Here is a 12,959-nt window from a genome sequence, read left to right on the forward strand (position 1 = left end):
AACCCAGCCATTTACCCACTTTGATTTTTCACTTCCACTTGGGTTTATTAACATCAAAGCTTTGCCATTACTTATCTGTTTCTACAGATGTTTTTACCGGAGGCAGTCAAGTATAAAAACTTCTTTGCATTCTTACTTTACTATTGCCAGAAAGCTTTAGTATTCATTGGCTTACATTGTTTCATGGTTATAAAACTTCTGTATGTTGCTATTAAATTTATTGCCCTTGGCATGCCAATTTTAAATGCACCTTCATTAAACCCAATGCACTGTACACAAATACATTCACAGTATGCTCCAGTAAGTTCCAGTTTTACTCAGTGTTAACATCTTTTTTTTTTTTTTTTTACATGGGCAGGCACCGGGAATCGAACCCGGGTCCTCTGGCATGGCCACCGTGGCCCGCCCCACTGTTAACATCTTAACATCTTTTTTTCTCCTTTTTCACAAAAAAATCAGCACAAATCTACTGAGTCAGTTCCAAATACAAGGAAGCAATGCCAATTAATTTTATAAATTGGTTAGGGCTCCTTGAGCAAATTAAAATAGCTCTATCTTATTAATTATCTGTGTTTTTTAAACTTCAATTGATATGCAATAGAAAGAGTCCTACATCTAATGAAACTAGCAAATTATCTTCCTAAATCAAAATACTTTTCATTGACTGTTTAAGTATAATAGACCACATTTCTTATTCTTAGTTACATAAAATTTGTGACCACTTTTTTAGTCAGGTTTTACTCACAATATATAAAATATAAGTTCAAAATATGAATTTAGGACTTCCGGAGAAGATGGCGGCTTAGTAAGACGCGCGCGTCTTAGTTCCTCCTCCAGAAAAGCAACTAAAGAAACAGAAACAATACGAAACAGCTCCCGGAGTCACGACAGAGACCAAAAAGACAGCGTACCCCATTCTGGAACGGCTGAACGGGCAGGGAGAGTCTGCTGCGGTGAGATACCCGAGGGGCGTGCGTTTTCCTGGCCGGGGCGGCTGGCGACTGGGGTCCCCTCCACGCACGTGGCTCCCCGGTCTGACTGGGAACGTTGGATAGCGGGGCCCTCCCGTCACGCTTGGCGTTTCGGGCCAGCTGGGCAATTAGGACCGGCACTCTCCCAAGCCGCGGCGGCCAGCGACCCCCCACCTCCACGCGCGGTTTCCCGGGCCGACTGCCGTGCAGACAGACGAGCGCCACGAGCGCCACCTACTGGGCAGGAAAAGAAAAACAGAGCCCAGAGATTGCACAGAAAAAGCTTTCAACCAGCTGGGTCCCACACCCAGGGAAATCTGATCAAATGCCCAAACACCAGCAGAAAATAATGGATGACGCTCGGAAAATTGAAGATATGGCCCAGTCAAAGGAACAAAACAATAGTTCAAATGAGATACAGGAGCTGAGACAACTAATGCTGAATATACGAACAGAAATGGAAAAACTCTTCAAAAACCAAATCAATAAATTGAGGGAGGACATGAAGAAGACATGGGATCAACAAAAAGAAGAAATAGAAAATCTGAAAAAACAAATCACAGAACTTATGGGAGTGAAGGACAAAGAAGAAAAAATGGAAAAAACAATGGATACCTACAATGGTAGATCTAAAGAGACAGAAGCTACAATTAGTGAACTGGAGGATGGAACATCTGAATTCCAAAAAGAAACAGAAACTATAGGGAAAAGAATGGAAAAACTTGAGCAGGGGATCAGGGAACTGAATGACAATATGAAGCGCACAAATATACGTGTTGTGGGTGTCCCAGAAGGAGAAGAGAAGGGAAAAGGAGGAGAAAAACTAATGGAAGAAATTATCACTGAAAATTTCCCAACTCTTATGAAAGACCTAAATTTGCAGATCCAAGAAGTGCAGCGCACCCCAAAGAGAATAGACCCAAATAGGCGTTCTCCAAGACACTTACTAGTTAGAATGTCAGAGGTCAAAGAGAAAGAGAGGATCTTGAAAGCAGCAAGAGAAAAACAATCTGTCACATACAAGGGAAACCCAATAAGACTATGTGTAGATTTCTCAGCAGAAACCATGGAAGCTAGAAGACAGTGGGATGATATATTTAAATTACTAAAAGAGAAAAACTGCCAACCAAGACTCCTATATCCAGCAAAATTGTCCTTCAAAAATGAAGGAGAAATTAAAACATTTATAGACAAAAAGTCACTGAGAGAATTTGTGACCAAGAGACCAGCTCTGCAAGAAATACTAAAGGGAGCACTAGAGTCAGATACGAAAAGACAGAAGAGAGAGGTATGGAGAAGAGTGTAGAAAGAAGGAAAATCAGATATGATATATATAATACAAAAGCCAAAATGGTAGAGGAAAATATTATCCAAACAGTAATAATACTAAAAGTTAATGGACTGAATTTCCCAATCAAAAGACATAGAATGGCAGAATGGATTACGACCCAGCAATACCACTGCTAGGTATCTACTCAAAGGACTTAAGGGCAAAGACACAGACGGACATTTGCACACCAGTGTTTATAGCAGCATTATCTACAATTGCAAAGAGATGGAAACAGCCAAAATGTTCATCAACAGACGAGTGGCTAAACAAACTGTGGCGTATACCTACGATGGAATATTATGCAGCTTTAAGACAGACTAAACTTATGAAGCATGTAATAACATGGATGGACCTAGAGAACATTATGCTGAGTGAGTCTAGCCCAAAACTAAAGGACAAATACTGTAAGGTCCCACTGATGTGAACCGACATTCGAGAATCAACTTGGAATATATCATTGGTAACAGAGACCAGCAGGAGTTAGAAACAGGGTAAGATAATGGGTAATTGGAGCTGAAGGGATACAGACTGTGCAACAGGACTAGATACAAAAACTCAAAAATGGACAGCACAATAATACCTAAGTGTAATGTAACTAGGTTGGAACACTGAATGAAGCTGCACCTGAAATATGGTTTTTTGTTTGTTTGTTTGTGTGTTTGTATCTTTTGTTTTTGTTTTTTTTCTTTTTCCTTTTTATATATATATTTTTTATTAGTATTATTATTTTAATTCTCTTCTCTATATTAACATTCTATATCTTTTTCTGCTGTTTTGCTAGTTCTTTTCCTAAATCGATGCAAATGTACTAAGAAATGATGATCATACATCTATGTGATGATACTAAGAATTACTGAGTGCATTTGTAGAATGGAATGATTTCTAAAAAAAAAAAAATATGAATTTAAATAATATCAATGAAAAGAAAACCATCTTTGGTATTCTCTTACTATTACTTCTCATATTTAATGTCAAGATGCAATATACAACTTGTATTAAACTCATACCAACAAGCATTTATAAAAAATAACTGCTTAGTACTTTATAGCAACATTTTTAAAACCGAATGAACTGATATATCAAAAGTAAGCTATTAGAGGCCTTGCAACAGTGGCTCAGTGGCAGAATTCCAGCCGGCAAGGTCAGAGACCCAGGTTCGATTCCTGGAGCCTGCCCATGTGAAAAAATAAAAAAGGAAGCTATTAGAAGTCTCTGGCAATTGGTCCATAACTGTTGCTTCTAAGCCCTCATTCTTCATGAACTATTCCCCTAATTGTACTGGTTATGCTTCCTTTAAGCAGTTGTTACAGAGCTCACTGCATGGCCCAACTCCACTCTCTGCTTCCCTGACTCTACCTCCTAATTTTCCAGAGCAGTTCACATTCAGATTCTTTGAGCTTTTTTTTCTTCTTTTAATAGGAGGAAAATACGGAATTATGTCCCTAACCAGCTTTAAGATTAACCACACTCTCTGCATCACTCCAGTTAAGACAGAAGAAGCATCTTTGCTAGCATCAAAGTCCAATCCTTCTACTTGTGGTCTCAACTCCACATATATCCTCCTTTCTCAAAGTTTTCAACCCTATATCGTCACCCCTCAGATCTGAAACATTTTTTACTTCCTTACTTGGCTTTCAAACATCCTCTACTGTCTTACATCTTAAATCAAAATAAAAAACAAACACTCATTTTTGGTCTTATATCTCTTGTTCACTTGTGCTTTTGATACTCTTCACAGCAAAACTTCTAACTCACTTTCTCTGCTTTTTTACTTTCAAAATCTTTCTTCAACCTGTTCCAATTAAATTTCTGTCCTTAATATTTCAATACTGAAACTTCCCTTGTCAAGATCACCAAGATCTTCCCTGTTACCACTTGCAAAGCTAAATTTTCTGTTCTTATCTTATCTTATTTAACCTCGCAGCAGGAAATGATGCAAGTGACACCCAAAGAGTGTTATTTTCTCTTGACTATATTGTATTGGTAGGTGCATCATTTTGCCATTTATCAATGTGTTTTGGTTATGCAAATGTCTACTTTAAGAGACATTATAAGAAACCACCATATGAAATTCCTTGCTACACTTATTATATAGGAAATAGGAGAAAATACTGTTTTATTCCCTGAAATAGTTATACTTGTAAGCAACTATAATACTATGAAGCATATATGGCTTGTTCCTTGCTTTGAACTTGATGTTAAATTTAAAAGCAAATTTGTGACTCATCTCAAGCATAATATAGGATTTTAAAGCACATATTTTAATATTCTTTATGGTTTATATTTTATTACTTTCCCATTTCCCTTCGATTTAAAAATATTATAATTGGCAGTAGACTTTTCCTAAGCCACCTTAAATCCTTTCAGTATCAAGATCAGCATAAATAAACAACATTTAAATGTAGTTTTTTAAAAGACTACAATATTAAAGTTGGTGGAGGAAGGTATCTACTTTTCTCTAGAAGTTGCTTTTCCAGGTATCCCCTCTCCCCTTTTCCATTATTTGCCTGACATTTCAGGGTATTATTTGTTATACCCTAGGCAAATTATCTGTCATTCTGAGAGATGCCATTCTGTATTGTATTAGTTACCTAATGTATTAGTATAAGTAATTAAGCTCTTTTAGATCAGTTAATCAAGAATGGACTGGATCCTTTTTCTTCCTCCTTCCCCTCTGCCCAGGACCAGGGGAGTGGGGCATAGTACGCACAAGACCAAGCTTTTGGAAGAATGGACCAATGGAGGTCAAGCATACAAATTAATTATGCTGGTTATGGATTGAAAGCCTTTGAGTAAAATGGGAACCCATGAATCTAAGAAGATATAAATGAAAAAATAAACTGGGAGAAGAGGAAGCTTTACAAAGCCACAGATTATCTCCCCCTATGCTGGTCTGAAAAGAAGTATGCCCCCTAGAAAAGCCATGTTTTAATCAAAATCCCATTTTGGAAAGGCAGAATAATCCCTATTCAATACTGTATGTTTGAAACTGTAATCAGATCATCTCTCTGGATGATGTGATTTAGTCAAGAGTGGTTGGTAAACTGGATTAGGTGACGACATGTCTCCACCCATTTGGGTGGGTCTTGATTGGTTTATTGGAGTTCCATAAAACAGGAAACATTTTGGAGAATGACAGATTCAGAGAGAGATTCAAAGAGAGCAGAGAATGCTGCAGCACCATGAAGCAGAGTCCACGAGCCAGCAACCTTTGGAGATGAAGAGGGAAAATGCCTCCTGGGGAGCTTCATGAAACAGGAAGCTAGGAAAAGAAGCTAGGAGATGACTCCGTGTTCGCCATGTACCCTTTCAGATGAAAGAGGAACCCTGACCGTGTTCACCATGTGCTTTCCAGATGAGAGAGAAACTCTGTGTTCACCATGTGCCTTCTCACTTGAGAGAGAAACCCTGAACTCCATCGGCCTTCTTGAACCAAGGTATCTTTCCCTGGATGCCTTCAAAATCAAGGTATCTTTCCCTGGATGCCTTTGATTGGACATTTCTATAGACTTGTTTTAATTGGGACATTTTCTCAGCCTTAGAACTATAAACTAGCAACTAATTAAATTTCCCTCTTTAAAAGCCATTCCATTTCTGGTATATTGCATTCTGGCAGCTAGCAAACTAGAACACCCCCCAAATGCTTACTAATTGCTAAGTATAAATACTTCTTCATCAACTTTAAAATGGAGAAATCTGGCAGACAACATCTTAACCAAATGATAAAAGTTAATATCACCAGTAAAAATTTATATCGGGTGCCTCCTAACAAGATGCACTAAAAAGAACAAAGCATCACTACAATGTATTCCTTGCAAAAATGTATAAATCATGAGGAAACATCAGTGAAATCTAAATTGAGGGACATTCTGCCAAGTAACTACCCAATACTCAGTGATGGGTAAAAATGTTTTGAAATTACAAACTTGCATTGTAATATAGATGGATTAAAGCTTGGGGGAAAGGCACCCTAATTTTGCTGAACTTAACCATTTTAAACATAGCTTTAGCTGGGCACACTCTATCCATTTACTCATTCATTCATGCATTCACTCACTTACTCACTGAGTAATTATTTATTGAGTACCTACTATGAAGCAGGCATTGTGCTAAGTATTGTTAGCAAAATGATGAATAAACACTGAATAGTTCTGTCTAACTACTTTAGAATGGTGGTTGTGTAGTAAGGTATTGACAACTAAATGTGTGTGTAAATTAGATGGAACTTCAGATTCTTGGATCTTGATTTTCTTTTTTTGAGTCAAAAATGCCAAGCCTATAATCATACTGTTAGACTGGTATTTTACTATCCCCCAACATCAAGGCACCTAACTCAAATTTGTTAACTAAATAACACCAAAGATATCTAGAATTTACAGTAAATTTTTATAGCAGTTAACTAGAGAAGTGATCACATAAAACTGAATCTAAATACATCAACAAAGTTTTATAATATGAGACAACGACTGGAGTATAATACTCCACTATAATTGTTTCCCTTCACAAAAATCTCAAATCAAACTTCAGATAGGCTATAAAAATAAAATATAAGATTTAAGACTTTTAAGCAAGTCTTAGGATCTTTTTAGGAAGACCTTTAATACTATTTATTAATCCTCAAGCCATGTCAATTTAACCATCATGATTTGAGCACAGTAACAACATACTATATTTTCCTGACAATTTTTAGTCAGTTCTGCCCTTCTCTTACCCTGAGGAAATAATTTTTTGATCTGAAGCTAAGCCTTCTTTCATGTTTCTTTGAGAGATACTTCTATGTCTATGATTTCCTTTCTCCTAAAGACTAAAGTTTTGCACATATACCAACTGAAGTGATGAAAGCATGACCAGATTCTCACAATCTCAGGCAATGACAACTAGATCATGACTTCTACCTGGCCAGAACGGACTGTAAGGTACCACCAACTGAGAGGTATCCTGATTTCAGAGATGCTAACATCATTTGTGTGTGTGTGTGTGGGGGGGGGGGGGGGGGTCCCAGAACTAATGAAATATGGTAGAAGTACAGGAGTGCTCTGATACTTTAAAATAAATCCATTTAATGAGGATTTATTCAGTTATTTGGTATTTTAAATTATATTTAAACACTTAGCAAAATGTCATCAATCAGAATTTAAAGAATAAAGTTTCTGAATTAAACGTTAATAATGTTTGAGAAAGTTGATCTGTAGGTATATGATAGTAGATATGTTAGATATGATCTCCATGGATGCAATTTAGGATAATATTACTTACAAAGGGACCATTTCCAAGTTCCAGTTCTCCTTTTTTTTCAGTGCAGGAGCCTTGTGGCCCACACAGACCAGCTCCAAAACGCCATCCGGCCACACTCTCCCCACTCGAGGGCCACTCCCAGTCAGCTTCAGTGGGCAGATACAAGTTGATTCCCACCTGGTGGGTGACTTCCAAACAGCCCTAGTGAGCAGCTTCCATGGGAGCACCAGGAAGTCTTTAGCCAGGCACACGTACCAGGTCCTAGCTCTCAGCCCCTCAAAGTAGCCACTTCTGCAGTAGCCCCAGCCTTGCCCTCCCACCCAGCAGGGTGAGTCTACAGACCAGTTCCAGGAAGCTCACACTTTACAGTAACGGCTAGCTCCTTCTACAGACTGGATCTGGCCTGCGGCATCTGGCAAGTTTCCTCAACGATGGCAGACTTTTTATCCCCATGGTAGCCTTGACCTCTTCAAAGAGGCTGGTCTCAGCCTTGAAGGTGAAGAGAAGAACTTGCCCAAGTCCTTACTACCTTCATTCTTCAAGCACCCTCGGCCTAGAAGGAACAGCTTCTTTTGAAACAATAAATACTACGTAAAAATTCTGTAATTCAGACTCTTTACAAATGTATCTTCCAAATGTCTTTCAAATTTATCCACAAGGGCGGGCCACGGTGGCTCAGCAGGCAAGAATGCTTGCCTACCATGCCCAAGGACCCGGGTTCGATTCCCGGTGCCTGCCTATGTTAAAAAAAAAAAAAATTATCCACAAAATTAGCCATTACAACTCTCTTGATTATTGTAACAGCTCCCTAACTCATTTTAATTCATTCGCTTTACTAAAGTCCTGATACTTTTTTCCAAAAGTAAGACTATGTCTCAAATCCCCACACTGTACATACTGACCACAGTGTAGACACTTCCGTAATTATACCCCTTCTACTACTAAATTTCAACCTTTATGGGGAATTACAACAGTTTTGCTTAGCACTATATTCCCAGTGACTAGCATTACAAGAGATACTTGTTAGTAAAGGTTCCTTGAATTTTAAGCAATAGAAACTAACTCAGCTATTTTAAGAGGCCTGAGGAGAGAGGAGATAGCAGAAATGTTCTGAAAAGATACTGGGGTGTTTCACAGAATCAGAGTGAAACCAAAGCTCAAGAAGGGAAGGAACAAGGATGGCTCTATGGACTTCAGCAGAAATTAGTGGCTATTGACGGTGCTATAAATGAACAGGACTTTACTCGAATAATTCCCTAGGTTCTGTATGACTGTGTTCCAAATTTCAAATTCCTGTGAGAAAGACTGTGACTGTTCAAATTTGGGTCATAGGTTCATCCTCTGTATCAAAAACCTATGGTATTCTATTCCCTCAGAAACCTGGAAACAAATCAAATTAGAGAATCAGAAGACAAATTTCATAAAATAGACAAAACTACAAATTGCTAAGGTGGGAAAATTCCTATCATGGGGACAGTAAGTGAATTACTCTGGTTGGAAGGTGGGTCTGAGTAACAGTAGGTCAGAATGTGCCTATAGAGGCTCTGATGACAAAGGTTAAAAATGTGGATTTTATCCCCACAGAATAGGTACTAATAGTTTCTGAAGAAGAAGGGTACCTTATGAGGTTTAAGTGACATTTTGGGAAGATTAACCAAGGGTTAAGAATGGATTAAGAAGTTGAGAAGAACAGAGAAACCAATGATGAATAATAAATTGGATTGCTTGACACAAGATTAACTAATAAAAAAGGCTAGAAAACACTAGAAGATTGATTAAATCTAGATTAAACACTAGTCTTTAATTCAGAAACTTTATTCTTTAAATTCTGATTGATGACATTTTGTTAAGTGTTTAAATATAATTTGTTAAAATACCAAATAACTAAATAAACCCTCGTTAAATGGATTTATTTTAAAGTATCAGAGCACCCCTGTACTTTTACCATATTTCATCAGTCTCCCAGCTGTGATCAGAAACGGTGTGAGGAGGGGAGTTACTGCATGTATTTTCTATGTGGCATCTTAATTTAATACAAGTTAAAGTATCATTTGCCAGTACTTAATTTTAATTCACAAGGTCTACTTTCTTCTCCATTTTGTTCTACCTGAATGCTCCTTGAGCTTTTCATTAGAAAGGCATAATGTAAATCTGACAAATAAACAGAAACAGAGTAAGATACTGCTTTTAGTTTTCAACAAAATTCACATACAAAAACTTATTAAAACTAAAATGCCCATAAAATATTTAAAAGTAGTACTCTCAAGCTTTCAAATGTTTTATATAGCAACATTATTTATATTGAAGAACAGACACCAACTTTTACTTATGAGATTTCAGAAGAAATATTTTTGGCTTAGTATTGTTATTTGTGGTCCGCCTTAAATGTTTATGTTTATGATGATGCAATAATGTTCTTTACAGTTGACACTATTTGGAAATCATCAATATTTATGGATGACATTTTCATGATTTAAAAAAAAAGTCATCTATTTGGATAAGTTCACTTTCTACATACAGAACCAACAGTAAAACTTGTAATTGAAAGGTTAACAAAGGTATGTGAAGACGCTCCCCCAGTGGGGTAACTCGATACATAACACCCCAGATCCCCAAAGCTCAGTGTAACACTTCACAAACTTCAGAAGGACAAAGTATAGTGAGAAATCTGCAAATTAAGAGAGTTAAGACACGCCCTCACTTATCATCACCAAGTTTGTGTCGTCGGCTTGTCATTCTTGTGTTTAGCTTCTCGGAGATTGTCCCAGGGAGGCTGACTCTCCCGGTCATGACATGACTGCTGTCACCGGCCTCTGCTGGGGGCCACGGCGAGGAAGCAGCATCCCCTCGGCTCAGGGGTCTTCCTTAGCTGAGCCTTTACCCAGGCTCCAGAAGACAGCTGGGCCGCTCCGCCCCCGACCCCTCCCCTCCCCTCCTGGGGCGTCTGCGAAGGGAGGGGCTTGGATTGGGCCATTGAAAACGTCGTCCCTTACCTGTGCTAAGACCGTGACGCTACCTCCCGGCGCCGCGACTTTCATGCGGCCGCTATACCAGGCCACTCCTGTTCCTGCCAGGGCCACTCCGGCCACCGCCGCCGCCATGGGCCCAGGACCCAGCCGGGTTCGTGTACTGGCGACCAGCCCATGCCGCAGCCTTCCGCCCCAGGCCGCTAGCCGAGCTCGGAGCCCCGCGGCACCCGCCATCTTTGCGGAAGTGCGTCTCTTACCGCTGGACTCCGCCTCTTTGGCTTGTTCGCCCCCCCCCCGACTCTCGCGAGAGTTGCGGCAGCCTCCGCTTCCTCCTCCGGCGTTTGGAGCTGGTTTTGCTGTAAAGATGAGGCTCAAGTTAGTTAGGGCGGGTCTTCTTCTCCCTGATTGAGAGTGGGATAACTGGAAAAACGTCAAAATACAACTCCAAGGGGACTTTTCGGAGCCAAGACCTCATAGTGCGCTCTGTTGTGTAGGAACACCTGCCTTTTCCTAAAGGGAGAGTCAGCCTTTTGCTGGGCTCTGCAGGGCACCGGAGAGGAAAGCGCCGGGTCGTGAGAAGGCAGCAGGATTGTGATACCTGGGGTGATTTACCTTTATGACGGCCATGATCTTTAGAAGTGGTCGCGCAGCTTGGTGGATAAACTCACTGCCCTCTCTCCTACTTGGGACATGACCCTGACAACGTGAGACAAAGAAATCTCGGGATGAGCCGGGTCGGCATCATGGCTTTGAGAAAGCCTTGACCAAAAGGAAGAAAAGAGAAGTGAAACAAAATAAAGTTCAGTGGCTGAGAGATTCCAAATAAAGTTGACAGGTCATTCTAGAGGTTATTCTCATGCGTTATATAGATATCTCTTTATAGTTTTTAGTGGATTGGAATAGTTGGAAGGAGATATTTGAAACTTGACCTGTATCCCGGTAGCCTTGATTCTTGAAGATGATTGTGTATAACTATATAACTTTTACAGTGTGACCGTGTGATTGTGAAGCCTTGTGGCTGACACTCCCTTTATTCAGTGTCAAATGAATAAGAAAATAAAGACAAAAAATAAATAATGGGGAGGGGGTATAGTGGAATGTTTGGGTGTTTTTTTCTTTTTATTATTTGTACTTTTTTAGAGTAATGAAAATGTTTAAAAATTGGTTGTGGTAATGAATGCACAACTATATGGTGATACTGTGAACCACTGTATACTTTGGATGATTATATGGTATGCAATAAATTGCATTTTTTAAAGAAAGTGGCTCTGGTGTGGAACTGAAAAATTCTTTGTTTTCCTGAAAACTATGATATGCTGGAAGCTCCACAAACCCTATATTAAGTTTTTAAAGCAAAACTATTTATGTTATGCTACTTCAGCATCTACATAAGGTGAAGATACCTTCTTACAAGTCATTTAAAGTAATACCAGTTAGCTTGCCCAGTTCCTAGTAAACAACCCTTGTTAAGAACATAAGTTATGTGTGGGTTTGTTTGTGTGTGCCTTCTCTATTTGGTCTCACTTTAACAGCTAAGCAAACTTTTTTCTTTTTTCTTTTTTTTTTTTAGCGGTCTCTTTCCTATCTGTCTTATCTCTGCTTAAGTTCATACTCTTGACTGCTCTTTCATTTCTGCTAAAGCATATCCTATCTCAGCCTTCTAACGGTGGTGAAGTATTTTCTTATGAACTCCCAGATAAGGCCTCTCTTTATTTCAGGCAATCGTTATTTCCTGTATGTTGAATTTAAATTCTGTTCCCATAAAGTCTTTGATGGTGGACTGTTACCCTACCTGTGGGCTTTGCAGGGTCCCTATCATGGGGGACCCAATTGTTTCCCCTTGTGCAGGCTTGGAAGGGTACCCCAGTACTGTAGGAGGTGATAAGAATTGACTTGGCTGAGGCAGAGAATCCAGCTTTTTTGACAGCCTTGGTTCTCCATTCTCTGGTCTTCACTTTTCCTGAGTACGTATACTTAATGAACTTTTGTTCAGCCTCTTAAACGTCCCAAGCTGTTAGAAGCTTTACTTGGGTATGCAGCAACTTAGAGCTAATTCCAAAGGTGCCAAGTTTCCTAATCATAAAATCACTGCATTTATGATTTTATGATTTGCAAAAATTGAAATTTTGCAAAAAAAGTCCCAAGTGCTGGGATGTTACACACATACTCTCAAGGGCCATCTCCTAACCCTTGCCTACCCCTGCCCCCCTCATTATCTGTTGTGTGTAGATGTATCAGTCTGTTCCCATTCTGCAATTGGGGAGATGTTAGGTCTAATGAAAAGGCTCAGACCAGACCTTAAACCCAGAAACCAGGAACAAGCAGCCTCAGCTGCTTATCAGAGCAGGAAGTCTCCCCTTGGAGTGGATAAATACTCTGCCCTCGGACAGCACAGATTTGTCACTCCTCTCTGATGCTAAGTAGGGCCTGGGGCCTGGGACCTGCCATCCACTG

At 39.4% G+C, this 12,959-nt stretch overlaps 1 protein-coding gene across 1 annotated transcript in view; it reads right to left on the reverse strand.

The window, feature by feature from the left end:
* MICU2 (mitochondrial calcium uptake 2) overlaps positions 1-10,773 on the reverse strand; it is a 154,990-nt gene extending 144,217 nt beyond the window's left edge. The window contains exon 1 of the mRNA XM_077158838.1: positions 10,530-10,773. Coding sequence (XP_077014953.1) covers positions 10,530-10,739 — 210 coding nt within the window. The 5' untranslated portion in view covers positions 10,740-10,773. The remainder of the gene's footprint in view (positions 1-10,529) is intronic.
* Positions 10,774-12,959: the final 2,186 nt, after the last annotated feature.

The sequence above is a fragment of the Tamandua tetradactyla genome, chromosome 4 (genome assembly GCF_023851605.1).
Source record: "Tamandua tetradactyla isolate mTamTet1 chromosome 4, mTamTet1.pri, whole genome shotgun sequence".
In the NCBI taxonomy this organism is placed as follows: Eukaryota; Metazoa; Chordata; class Mammalia; order Pilosa; family Myrmecophagidae; genus Tamandua; species Tamandua tetradactyla.